This window comes from Colletotrichum siamense, assembly GCF_013390195.1.
Source record: "Colletotrichum siamense strain Cg363 chromosome Unknown KSG_Cg363_contig07, whole genome shotgun sequence".
Lineage (NCBI taxonomy): Eukaryota > Fungi > Ascomycota > Sordariomycetes > Glomerellales > Glomerellaceae > Colletotrichum > Colletotrichum siamense.
In genome coordinates this window covers 2,093,256-2,107,029 of record NW_023501020.1, presented here as the reverse complement: position 1 = coordinate 2,107,029, position 13,774 = coordinate 2,093,256, and the positions used below count along the sequence as shown (strand labels likewise).

At 53.5% G+C, this 13,774-nt stretch overlaps 3 protein-coding genes across 3 annotated transcripts; 2 read left to right on the top strand and 1 right to left on the bottom strand.

Moving 5' to 3' along the window:
- Window positions 1–4,789: 4,789 nt before the first annotated feature.
- Window positions 4,790–7,748, top strand: bglB-0 (Beta-glucosidase B; the record flags this gene model as incomplete). Its single annotated transcript, XM_036642716.1, has 7 exons — window positions 4,790–4,987; window positions 5,045–5,170; window positions 5,222–5,480; window positions 5,536–5,755; window positions 5,806–7,108; window positions 7,155–7,645; window positions 7,700–7,748. 7 exons carry the CDS (start codon window positions 4,790–4,792, stop codon window positions 7,746–7,748), a joined length of 2,646 nt encoding a protein of 881 aa, XP_036492457.1.
- A 1,482-nt stretch (window positions 7,749–9,230) lies between these two features.
- CGCS363_v010866 (uncharacterized protein) lies at window positions 9,231–9,593 on the bottom strand (the record flags this gene model as incomplete). The annotated part of the gene is made up of 1 exon (XM_036642715.1): window positions 9,231–9,593. The coding sequence occupies one exon, from the start codon at window positions 9,591–9,593 to the stop codon at window positions 9,231–9,233; it is 363 nt and encodes a 120-aa protein (XP_036492458.1).
- Window positions 9,594–10,801: 1,208 nt separating this feature from the next.
- Window positions 10,802–12,954, top strand: CGCS363_v010865 (Uncharacterized protein; the record flags this gene model as incomplete). Its single annotated transcript, XM_036642714.1, has 2 exons — window positions 10,802–11,149; window positions 11,200–12,954. 2 exons carry the CDS (start codon window positions 10,802–10,804, stop codon window positions 12,952–12,954), a joined length of 2,103 nt encoding a protein of 700 aa, XP_036492455.1.
- Window positions 12,955–13,774: the final 820 nt, after the last annotated feature.

Here is a 13,774-nt window from a genome sequence, read left to right as displayed (position 1 = left end):
GAATAGTATTGACGGGCAAGAGAGGGCTGTACCACGTACCTAGGTGATCACGGCAGCTGTCGAAATCCACTACAACGCTGATCTGCTCGCTCCAGAAGCGTCGGACGAAACTTTGCTTCTTTGGGGAAATCGGCTCGTGGGCCGAAGATCCTAGGGCGGAACTCTGTGTGGTGTCGTCGTCGTCGGTATCTTGCGGGCATTGCGCCGGTGGGCGTTGTACGTTGTCTTCTTCCTTTTCTTGATGTCGCAATGGGCTGTCGTTTGGTGTGCCATGAGCTTCTTCTTTTGGAAGTTGCGGCTCCCACGCCTGCAGTTCGTATTCGACCATAGCCGGCACCGTAGTTTGCTGCAGGAAGGGCCCGAAGGCATGCGTAAGATACCGTATGTAAACACGGCACTAAGCCTCGGCCAAGAGAAGCCGTCGTAAGATTTGCGATGGGGAGGTCACAGCGACGAGTCTTCGCTAGCCTTTTTTCATGCAAGCGATACCATTTGGGGAGGGATGGAATGCACGAGAGTGGTGTAGTCGTGTTATTGTGCTGCAGGGCCTCGGTTTTGGTTGCTGCAAGGATTTCGCAATTCGGGAACTTGAAAGGGCTCAGAGTTAACAAGTAAGTGATTGCAAAAATTGCCATTGGGAGAGCAAAAACTGGAAAATCGAAACTATTCATCGTTTAGTACGGACATGATGTTTCGGGGATGGGACCGGCCGGACGGCAGTCGGGAGCGGCAAAGACCATGATACTATTGATGGATGGATGTATGGATCGGCTGCCGGTGATAGGAAACAGTTTTGGCGACAATTGGGCCATCCGCGATAGGGGAGTTGTTTGGTCGCCGAGAAGCGTGAGTACGGCGAGGTCCCACCGGACAAGGATGAGCGTGCAATGCGTTCATCATGTCTGCGGCAGTTGACGGCATCGGAGGAGCTCCGATAGCCCACTTCCAGCCATGGAGCCGGCCGGGTGGAGAAGAGCTTCTGCGGGGGAACTAGAGTCTGGGGATTGTGGAGTGTTCGCCGACGACATCGTGATTTGAAGGTGTGAGGAAATCATGTTGCTTGTAATAAGAAAGTCGCGCTATTCTGGAAACTTAGCAGGCGTCGCATAGCCCGAGTTGACAGTTGCCAAAACTTTGGATCGGGAACCGTTCGGATCCGCTCCGTGGAGGTTCAGTCTGATGTTGGCCCTCTGTTACAGAGTCCGGGACTGACTCAACATCTCAAAAAAGAAACACTATTGAGGAGATGCAAGACAAGGCAACCGGACATTCGGATGAGGCGGTTTTGCGAGTTTCTCCTTGGCGAGACTCTGACCTAGCTTCCCCGCGAGAGACACTAAGAACCTTTTAGAGGGCCGTTTCCATGAACCTGAAGACGGGAACGAAGAAAGGGCGGCCCAGAAAACTTCCGGCTGGTTGTTAGGTTCGTACGTCGGGTCGCCGCATGGCAAGCGAGGCAGGTCATATCGTCTCTGCTTGCTATATTCAGGTACCCGAACTCCCCTGCTCCTTCCGCGACGTCCAGATCGCTTTTCTGAGCTCCGGTGTTGGAAAGAGGGCAGAGCGGGGCACCGATGGGAACCTTCCCCAACTTCGCACTGCCAAGCGCGCAATCCTCCTTCCGTGATGCTTCCTTCACATATTGCAACCTCCACATCTCGACACCCCGACTTGACTTCCTGCCTGCCCATGCAGATGTAGAGCTTGACAACCAAATTACTGCATATCACCGACCTGCATCATCTCCGATCCTCGTCATGGAAGATTTTGCATGTGAAGTCCCAGCGGGAATGGAGCAGCGAAGAACCTCTGTTGTCTGCGTCACATCGATGGGATGAACCTTCGTCACAAGATGGCTGGTCGAACCGGTTCCTGAACCGCAAAACCGCACACCCTCTGTTCGCACGCCAGCGCACAGAGGTCGATACCCTGGACAAACTCTATTATCGGCCGCTTCCAGGGTGTCATCCATCTACGCCAAACGGCTTGCTAGGCGGCGGTGATCCTCTTCTTTCAATCGAGAATGCGACTTCGCCATGCAAGCGAGACAGCAATCGCCAGAACATCTCGATCCCTGGACGTGTCGAAGTTGTTCGCTCGGCTCGTCGCACTCTGGCGTTTGTCGATGGACCATGCCCTCCAACACTTCGGAACCCCGCTATGCCCAGAAACCAGGCACCGCCGGACACCGTACCTCGAAGCAACCCTCCATGTCCGTGGCACATCCTGTCAACGGCAATCCCCCGTGTTGGGTTTCTCGTTCCAAACAACAAAGACGTCTGGCTACATTTCCGGTTCATGGAAATAGAATTCGCCGTACGCTCTGCAAATCAAAGTTCAGACTGACAGTCGGCATGCCAAACTCTGGCGTTGATCATGTCCAGAGCCTGCGATTCAATGGCCTAATTTTCCATTGCAGCCTTGACGCTTCAGACAGTCATATTTTTGACCAACAGCAGGCTTGCCAGAGCTGAGGAACGATTTTCGGACAACACTTAACCACCAGCAACAACGACACCAGTCATGCCGCAACGGGAAACAAGCATGGCCAAAAGCCGTCCCTCTGGGACTCGGAATTCGGGCCCCACCACCCCTGGCATTTTCTCTCCGGTTAGCCAATCCGTCGCGGCCATCCGGGCAAGCCGGGCCGTCGCGCCGCCAGCTGGATCCTCTAGTCAGGGTTGGTGCAGGAGCGAGGAAAAGGCAACGTGGATCTCGAAATGCTCCTGTCAGCCATATGCAGTCTCCCGTCCGTCCTATCCTACTGGACATCACTCTCCCAACCATAGCCGCCTTCACCACTGAAATCGAAGTGGCCAAATGCGGCCCTTTATATCTCTCACCACTCAACTGTACATGATGCCGATCTCTTACGAGTTCTAGAAGCTCTGAAGACGCCCAGCTTCTTGCTGCGCTGCGAGAGCACGGGTAGTGGCCTCATTGGTGTGCTTTGTGTGCAATTGCCACTGCCAAACTGCCAAGTCCCGGCATTGCAAGATTCTCTGCATCGAAGGGCCGTCGGAAGATGGTGCCTGGACATTGCACCATGAGATACTTCACACCATTGGCCGCTCGAAGCATTAGCCAGCAGCAGACCATGTTCGTCAGCTGGTTTGGTATCCGTGGCATTATTTCAGCAGATTGATTATTGAGACTTATCAGCTGGACATTGCACGCAATGCGCAGTTCTGGAGCGATCCCACCTTGAGGCCCTCTTCTTCGGATGGAAGCGACGAAGGCCAGCCTGTCCGACGGTCCCTGTAGCCATGACCATGCGGCGATAGCAACCGGTATGCCGGGGGCCCCATCCTAACACACCCATGGAGAGGCTGTGTGGAGTGACTGGAGGCATGCGGGGATACTAAGGTGAATCTTGGTTCTCACCACAAATCTTTCGGCTTGTTCTGGGATCCCACATTCCAATAAGACGAGGTCAATAGCGGTTCTTCATCCTGATGCTGCTGAAGATTGCCATAATCCGGAGTCGATTATCACGATGCAACGGACACGTTAGGCCAAGGAAAACAGGGCCAACGACTTTCTCGAAGCATACGGTCCTGCATCTTCCTGCGCCATCCCGCTTCGGGCTTTTTTCTAGGTACTGTTAGCTGGTGCTAGCTCCACATCTTGCGGCCATGCAATGATGGAGGTACGAACATGGCAGCCCTGAAATAAGGTACGATGCTTTAAACGGAGCCGTAACCGATGTTACAACCAAGAAGATGCACGATTTAGCTAACCTCACCCCCAGGGAATGCTCTGACGGGAAGCTGTACAGCGCTTCGGTGTGTCTGGTTCCCCCACTTAGTCACACTATTCACTGTCAGTTTGTCAATCTGATGCACTCCCCAAATAATCAACCCCAACCTGTGCAGTTTTCTCAGCTTATTCAACTTCCACCGCAGAAACGGTCCGCCCCTACCGGCGTGCCTACTTTGCCCAGAATGCAACAAAATAACAAAGGCGCAACATCCATGGAGAGCAGGCATGGACCATGCAAGTCAACATCTTGTATGGGAAATCGACCAAGAAGGCACTCTGGGTTATCAACGCGCCAGCAGTCAGCGGAATACCGGCATCCCTCACCTGCAGGAGAGCTGAAGTATTTTGCGCATGATGTCTTTCCATCCTCCTACTGACCCGATGCCTCCGTTTTGTATCATATACGGACGGAGAAATACCCTCATACAGCCGGCATATTACGAATGGGGGTTCCGTTTGTTCCTTATCCGGGGAGAAGTGGCTCTCCGTCCCTGCGCATACTAGTCTTCTTTACGTCCCCTGCCTGCGTGGTATCTTGCCATCTTCCTCGCTCACCCCCTTCCACACCTGTTACTATCATTCCCGTCCTTTTTCTCTCCACCGTTGGCCCATATTATCTTGATACCTAGTGATGATCTTTCATTTGTACCGGTTAAATGTCGGCCTCGGCTGCTGAAAAGCGTTCGTGCTGGCAGTGCACCCACGCCTCGGGTTCCATATAAGTCTTATGAGTCCATCACTACCTTATTGCTTCTCTCTCAACTGAAGCTTACTACATGTCGAATATCCCCCCGTAGTGGTCAGATTCGAGGAAGCACGTCTTGCAAAGGACACAATTACTTGTCAGGGTTTCTTTTTTGGTTTGACCTTTCTCATTCCATTTTCTACACTGAACATACCTTTGGGCATTGGCGTCAGGCTCCTTGTATCCTTGCCATCGCTGTCTTTCAACCCACAACACTTCGCTGTCCGTCTTTCTACGCAAGTTGGAAGTGTTTTGGCCTGAAGATTGGAGCTCGACCCCAACATGAACAGTTTGACTCAGCGAGCTAAGGATCACGAAGTCGATCCGCCAGCCACTCCCCCAGAGACCGAGATGAGCAACTCAACCCCAAACACGGAGTTCTCTCCTCCATACAGCCCCCAACAAAAGGTGCAGCAGATAATGAAGGACACCAGGGTGGCAGCGAGGAAGAAATTGGAGCAGCTCACGCTTGAAGAGAAGGTACGGCTAATGAAGTCCCTTCGTAATATGGAGAAATGTTGCTGACTCTTTCTGGAGGTATCTCTACTTACAGCCGCAGACTTTTGGAGAACGAAGACAATCCCATCCAGGAATATCCCAGCGATCAAGACATCAGATGGTCCCAATGGTGCTCGCGGGGGGATATTTGTCGGGGGAACCAAGGTCTGTCACTTTGACCGAGTACTCCAACTGATGGGCAACTGACTATACAAGGCTGCACTATTCCCTTGCGGCGTATCTCTCGCAGCGACTTGGAATAAGGAACTGCTCTACGAAGTCGGACAGCATCTGGCAGATGAGGCCAAGGCTAGGTCTGCCAACGTTCTCTTGGCGCCGACCGTCTGCATGCATCGCCATCCTCTCGGTGGACGCAACTTCGAGTCCTTTTCTGAGGACCCCCTTCTGACCGGGAAGCTGGCCGCTCAGTATATCCTTGGCCTACAGGAAAAAGGAGTTGCAGCAACCATAAAGCGTTTGTGTTCACCAGGCAATGACATTTTATCAGTTTGAATGCTAACATTCGATAGATTTCGTGGGCAATGAGCAGGAGACCCATAGATTGACAATAGATTCCCTCATCCAGGAGCGTCCGCTTCGCGAGATCTACCTTCGACCATTTGAAATCGCTGTTCGAGAGGCGAATCCATGGGCTCTGATGTCTTCGTACAACCTTATCAACGGTGTGCATGCGGATATGAACAACTTCACGCTTCGGGACATTCTTCGAGGCGAGTGGGGTTACGATGGGTAAATCTACCTCTGATGACTTCTTTAAAGACTTGACTGACATTGCTTAGAACTGTTGTTTCCGACTGGGGCGGTACCAACTCTACATCCGAGTCAATCATTGCGGGATGCGATATTGAATTTCCCTACTCTTCCAAGTGGCGTTTCGATAAAGTCATTGAAGAGATGAAGAACGGCAAGATTGCCAAAGAGGACATTGACCGTGCCGCTGAGAACGTTCTCACTTTGGTCGAACGTCTAAAGGGCGACGATATGTCTGCAGAGGAAGCGGAGAAAGAGGACAATCGAGAATCGACAAGAAATCTCATTCGTACCGCAGGAGCAGAGGGGCTTACCCTCCTGAAGAATGATGGTGCCATCCTTCCTCTGAACCCAAAAACAACAAAGGTCGCTGTGATAGGGCCAAATGCGAATCGAGCAATTGCAGGAGGTGGAGGCAGTGCCAGTCTCAACCCATACTACAGAACCATTCCTCTGGAGAGCATTCGGGCTGCATCAGAGCAGGAAGTCACCTTTGCGCAAGGATGCCATATCTACAAGTGGCTTCCGGTCGCGTCGCCATACTGTACCGAGAAGTCGGGCAAGCCAGGCGTTGGTATTGATTGGTACGCCGGTGATAAGTTTGAGGGAGAACCCATCGTCATCCAGAGACGCACCAACACAGATCTATTCCTCTGGGACTCTGCCCCGCTCAGCGAAATTGGTCCTGAATGGTCAGCCGTCGCTACCACCTATTTAACATCAAAGACAACCGGAAAGCATACTGTCAGCTTCATGAGTGTTGGGCCTGGAAAGCTGTATGTCAACGGAAAGCTTGCCTTGGATCTATGGGATTGGACCGAAGAGGGGGAGGCCATGTTTGACGGCTCAGTGGACTATCTGGTTGACGTCGACATGGAGGCTGGGAAGCCGGTTGAGCTCAAGGTCGAGATGACCAACGAACTCCGGCCCATCGCCAAGCAGAAGCAATTCGGCATCACCCACAAGTACGGAGGCTGCCGAATCGGTTTCAAGGAAGAGGACCAGGTCGACTTCCTCCAAGAGGCAGTAGATACCGCTAAGGCAGCAGACGTGGCTGTTGTCATCGTCGGGCTCGACGCGGAATGGGAATCTGAGGGATACGACAGACAAACAATGGACCTTCCGTCTGACGGAAGCCAGGACAGGCTCATTGAAGCAGTTGTCAAGGCAAACCCCCGCACTGTCGTTATCAACCAATCCGGCACACCAGTCGCTATGCCGTGGGTTGACCAAGTGCCCACCATCATCCAAGGTTGGTATCAGGGACAGGAGGCCGGAAACGCCCTTGCCGATGTACTCTTTGGATTCAAGAATCCCAGTGGGAAGCTCCCGGTGTGTACCACATGTCCCGTCTCCAGCGTCCACTAATGTCCTTTAGTCTACATTCCCCAAGCGCATTCAAGACACCCCTGCTTACAATAATTGGCCCGGGGAGAACCTGAAGGTCAACTATGGTGAAGGCCTGTACATTGGCTACCGCCATTATGAGCGAGCACGCATCGAGCCTCTATTTCCATTTGGTCATGGCCTTTCCTATACCACCTTCGAGTACGGACGCCCCTCGATCAGCACCAAGACGCTTACGTCCCGGGGAACGATTGAGGTGGTCTTCGCGGTGAGCAATATCGGCTTAGTGTCTGGCTCCGAAGCCGTGCAGATTTATGTGCGTGATGACAAGTCGAGGCTACCCCGTCCGGAAAAGGAGCTTGTGGCCTTCGAGAAGGTGTACCTGGAAGCCGGGGAGACGAAGCACCTCCACATTTACCTGGACAAGTACGCCGTAGGCTATTATGACACATCCGTCCCGGGATGGATCGCTGAGGAGGGCACCTTCAAAGTCCTAGTTGGCGCGTCATCTGCTGACATCAAGTAAGTTGCCGTTATTGTCACCTGCGAGGTACAGGCACTAACCGTGACTGCCAGACACTCTGTCCAATTTGATGTGAAAGAATCCTTCAGCTGGGTTTTCTAGACCTGAGTTTCCTTTGATCCAGGATACATACCATGTCATTTGTTTCATTATTTCAGTCATGTATCTCACCATATTTGAGATGTCATAGCCGGGTAAATGTATGAATTTGTGGACACATCCAGGTCACCAATGTCTCTACATAGGAACAAGACAAGTTGCGTTGCACTCCTTCATCATCACGCCCTCTTTTTGTAACTCATGGGGGGCTCCAGGTACAGGATTTGACCTTAAGAAAGGATGTCGGTGACTGCCTGCGTCATTCGTCTGCATGCGAGTGGATTTTAGTCTACTCAGGGGGCACATGACAAGAGTGGAACAGAAGCCCGGTTCGTGTCGCAAATGTATCGATTACGTCTTTGACAGAGCATCCAATCTTGTACGTTATGGGAATCTGCAAGTGAGTCTCGTGCCAGACTTACCGCCAGAGACATGCATGGTGTTCCGAGAAACGGTTCGGCCTGGGGTACACGCCTCGGAACCAGTCGGCTTGTTCATACGTTTCTGCCTGTAACGGCGACTTATACCGTTTACCAAAAGTGCCTGGGTTGTAGACGGTGGTGTGGGATCTCGGGACGAAGCTTCCATGCTTCCCAGAGCGGATTGATGGGGGCGTGCTCCGAGCCTTACCTTATCTTGCATCGTGAGGGGAGCTCGATGGTACCCTGTCTTCCGGTGAGGCCCCTGGCCATGGTGAAGGTCTTTTGTTTCCACCAATATATGCTAATGAAGAAGACATGGTTCGTGTTGATTGTCAGTGTCCACGTGTATGTGCTACTTTGGGGGATTGATGTTGTGATCGTCTGCTGGGCCCGTTGCAGTGAGCATGGGGCCGTGGGGGGTTGCGTGGTGTCTCGCAGCCACGAGGTTTGTACTTGGCGATTCTGGGGGTTTGGGTGGATGGGTGGTGTAGCGATGGCATGTGATGTTGTGAGCCATGGATCTCGTCGTCACTAGGGAGGCGCCCACGGCGTTATGTAGAGAGGTGTAGCTGGGGGGTTGGGTGTGTAAACAGCTCACGAGCTCGCATGGACATGCCGCGGAGAGGCTCCATTTGTTGCGATCTGACGTGGTATCAACGTTGCAACGAAGCCAATCTCGTCTCGGTAGCCGGCTGAATGGGAGTCGTACAGCACGAGAGTCACGAGGCATATGTCGGTTCCAAGAGTTTGCGGCGATGGTGATGATGGTGGTGGTGTTTTGATAAAGTCATGTATGATAGTGTGCGGAGGATGGTTGAAGTCTCGGACCGGTCAGCGTTGTGTCGGCTTACGGGACTTTTCTTCGGCGAAGATTATTGAGTGTATGTAGAGGCAAGTCTATTTGGAGGAAACGTTTCAATGGAGAAGAGGAGGTGGCGATGGCTTCATTATTTTGAATAACTGGGATTACCTCAGCCAGCAAAGCACACGCCCCTCATTAACCCGAAAATGAACACATCCCGTCTCAGCCAACGACATCATTAGATTCGCCACGACGCTACTTTCAGGCCTGTTTCTCCTTGCCGTCTGCAGCGACAGGTATGCACAAGATAAACATCAGACAACCGCCCTCGCTCCGGAAAGGGCCGTGTTCCATGCCGGGCTTGCGGTATGCGTAGGCGCCCTCGGTCCAGCCCTCGCCCAGGCGGACGTCGAAGAGGTCGCCCTGCGCGAGGTAGATCTCCTCGACATAGTCGTGGACGAAGAGGGGCTGGCGGTTGGCGGCGCCGGGGCGCCAGCGCTGGAGGGTCGTGCGGCGGCCGGTGGCCGGGTCGGCGTTGAGGAGCATCTCGTCGACGCCGGGTTCTAGCTCGGTCCAAGTGCGGCCGGGGGCGGAGGCTGCGGGGTGGAACTCGAATTGTTCCATTGCGCAGCTGTGTGTGTGCGACGGGTTCGTTGTTCCCGGTGGGACTTTGGGTGTTGTTTGTAAGTTTGGTGCGTGTTGAGATGAATTTGATGAGGTTGGTTGGGCGAGAGCTTGTTTGTTAGTTGAGTTCATTCATGCCTTTGAATGACCTTTTGAAAGTTCAATGCATTGTTGCTCTTGGACACGGCTCATCACTTTGGCTTGGCCGTTCACTCGACCTAGGTTGATTTCTAAGCCTGGAATGTCAGTGTAAGAGGACGTCATTGGCGATGCTGATGGTTGAAAGTCCTTGGAAATCCATGCCTTGGGCTGATGGTCGAAAGACCAAAGTCCCATGCCGGGAAATCCTTCAGTTGCGATGAGGTAAAGGCTAGACTCGGCGTGTAAAAAGGAACAAGAGTGGAAGGTAGGTTGCTTTTGCGGGTTAGACCTGCCGAGCGTAGCCCCGGGGAAAAAGGAGCGTCAAGTGTGGAGCTCCCTTCCCAGTCGAGCTGAAGTGTAGGTGCTTATGTGGGCTCAGCTGCAGCAGCTATCCGTACCTACCTGGGTCCACGGGTGCTTCCAGCGACGTTTCCCCCCAGCGGGGACCTGGCCGGTGGAGGGCGTCGGGGGCATCCCAAGCTGCCAGGACCGCCCCGTGGCCATATCGTGATCCGTGAAATGGGTGCGGCGACACATCTCCTGCACCTTCCCTTCAGGTTCATTGTCGCCACGCGTCTTCTCTCCTTTACTTTCCAATGCCCATTTCCTCCATTATCTCCCCTTTCCATTCTCAGCTCTCCGACGCAGGCGCCCGACAGCCTTTGTAACGGAGCTACAGACAGCTGCAAAACGTGTTTCTTGTGTTTCCCATTGGTTTTCTTTGTTCCGTTGTACCCGACTGAGGTTACCCACGTTGGCTGGACCTTTCCCTTGCTTCATTCCATCGTTCCAACCTTGTGTCATGTCAACCATTTGAGACTGCGACCCCCAGATCTATTCCTGACGAGCGAGACAATCGCGCGCGACCTGCCGAAGCCGAAGAACCGCGCGCCCATATTCCATCCACCCACACACACGGCGCGCATAGTACATACACCCGCATACGCAAGCCTGCCCACACACGCTTGTCAGGCTTCTGCGACCATTCCATTCCGGGGTCCCGAAAAAAAAAGGGAGCAGCCAGCCCAGAGTTGCAGGGGAATGGCACGCGGGCGCACCACGGCATGATGGCTCCGCCTTACAGCAACGGGTACGCCTACAAGGGCAAAGGTCCTTCGGCTTTGCTCTTCCAACACAGTGGCGGTAGCTTCCGCGACCGCGCCAGACCTGTCCTCAACGCCGCTGCCCGACTATCGCAAAGACTCTGGCATTTTTGGCAAACCCGCGGACGACGCATGACCATCAGTATGCTGTACCAGGCCGGCTGGCAGCTGCGCCAGAACCTCACCGCGCGCCGCCTCCTGAGCTTCCCCCACCTTCTGGTGTGCTTATGGATGCTCATCCTGCTTTGGGGCGAGCGCTGGGTGTTCAGCAGTCGGGTTGCCGACTGCAGATGGAGCAATTGGGAGAGCTGGGTAAGCTGAGCGTCCCCGTGCTCGGAGGATGCTGTACTGACAATGGACAGCCCGCAGGAGCGAACCCTCACCACCTCATTTTCGTTGCCGACCCCCAAATCACCGACCCTCATTCATACCCCGGAAGGCCATGGCCTCTGTCGGAGCTGACCGTACTCATTACCGATAATTACCTTCGAAGAGGCTTCACGCAGCTTCAGTCGCAGCTGGTACCCGATTCGCTCTTCTTCTTGGGCGACCTGTTCGATGGAGGGCGAGAGTGGAAGACGGGCAAGGGCGACTGGGCAGACCCTGAATGGGCAGCTGCGCGACGACCCAAGAGCGAGCGGCCACACGCAAAGGAGTGGAACGAACATTACGGCGACAAGTACTGGTTGAGCGAGTACGAACGATTCGGCGACATATTCTTCAGCGATTGGGCGAGCCTTGGTGGTACCAAGGCTGGGAATTGGCAGAGAGGGCGCAAGCTGGTTGCAAGCTTGCCGGGCAACCATGACCTTGGCTACGGCGACCAGGTCAAGGTGTCGGTCAGAGAGCGCTTCGCATCATTCTTTGGCGACGTCAATCGCGTCGATGTTATTGGCAATCATTCCATTGTCTCCGTCGATACTCTCTCCTTGAGCGCCAGCTCATCGGTGCAAGCTGAGCGAGGCGATCTGAGACCGATTCACACGCCAGCGGACGTCTTTCTCAAGGACGTAAAGTTCACCAAGAGGAAGGCTGTGGAGAAGGAACTGCGCTTCTGGAGGGGCGACGTCGAGGGTCTTGGGTACAATCACTTGGTGGAAGATCTGGAAACGGCGGACGTCGAAAACGTCCCGACGATTGCACCAGGCGAAGACGGTCCCGACTTTCCCACGATTCTTCTCACGCATGTGCCGCTGTACCGAGACCCGGGAACTCCCTGCGGACCGTACCGGGAGCACTGGCCTCCTGCCAAACCGCCAAGAGGTCAGAAAGGTCCCGTCATCCCGGATCATCGGAACGCAATCTCGGTTTCCGGCGGTTATCAATACCAGAATGTGCTGGACGAAGATGCCTCTGTCAATCTCGTGAAGAGCGTGGGTAATGTGGTTCATGTCTTTTCCGGTGACGATCACGACTATTGCGAGGTGGTTCATTCCCCTAAGAAAGAGAGCGTCCGCGAGATCACCGTGAAGAGCATGAGCATGGCGATGGGTGTTCCGACCCCCGGCTTCCTCATGGTCAGTCTGTATAACCCAGTCGATGCCAATGGCAAGCCTCTTCCCGGCGCTCCGGAAAAGACGCTGCAAACCCATCTTTGCTTGTTGCCAAACCAACTGGCTACTTACGCCAAGTACGTCGGCTTCATCTTCGTCAGCGTTGTCGCCATTAGCATCCGATCGTTCCTGGTACCTGTCCTCAACCTGACGCCGTTCGCTCTGGAGGCAGAGCAACCGAACGGCGCCATCCTACCCACTTTCAAGGAAAAGGTAGAGGACGAAGGAACTTACAACATGCGGTCGACCTCGGCATCGTCCGGAACCCGGTACCAAACCAACTCGTCGTCAAGAACCAGAAGCGGATCGCTTATGAACGGCTCCGCCCCTCTCCCGCCACCCAAGACCAAGCAAAAGAAGCAGGGCTGGGGGCACCGCACGCCGAGAATCGAAATCTTCCAAGACGACTTCTACGGAGCCGGCAAGCCTCGGTTGACTTGGAAGGCAGCGTCACAGCGGTCGAGAACGACGGTTGGACGCGTGGTCCGAGAGATTGGCTTCTCAACGTGGAGAGTCACGTGGATGGTGGTCTTGTTTTGGTCATATCTTGCATATAAGGGATAGAGAGGTTCCGCATTCTCCAGCATGTATTATTATTATTCATCATCGTTTTTCGAAGACTCTGGCATCGAGCGGATTTTGCATTGGCGGGCTCTTTGACTGAAAAACTGCTGGGTCGAGTCACTGGATACAAAAAAAGGTCCGTCGGCGTTGTCGTTTCCTTGTATTATAGCACATCTGTCAAAGAGTCCAAAGGCTTTGAATTACAGGCTTTTGATGACTATGGTTTCTTGAACTTACACATGATCCATTCACGCAGTCTGAAAGCATGGCCACCCCCAATTCTCAAACTACGGACCCATTTGTAGTTTCCCCTTCAAGCTCTGCTAGCTCAAATTATCCCTGCTGGGTTAATTCCGTCCGCAGTCTGTATCAGCGAAAGCAAGCTTGAGCAGCAAACCTATGCCTCTGAAGCGCACGCTTGATTCGCTGCTTTGCCAGGTACATCGTTGTTGAGCTGAGAACCTGGGCTAACTTACACAGTATGTTGGATGAGTATCGAAGTGACGAGTACTCGTCCAGCAGTAACGACCAAACGAAATATCCTGTTGATATCCAGAGCAAAACCGGCATAGCACCTGCGAGGGTCTAAGTAGTACACAAGAGACATCTTCGGGGTGGAAGCTGAGATTCAACCAAGTTGCCGAGTTTTACGAGAAAACCAGGTATAAAATTCCTGATTGAGCCATCTTGAGGAAGGAAAAGACCACTGTCACTGCATTCAGATGGGTAAGTGAATCAAGTCCAAGGCTTATACATGACTCTGGCGCCTTCCAAATGAATGAGTCCAACATTGGAAGGCGCAACCCGCTTTAGCAAAGAC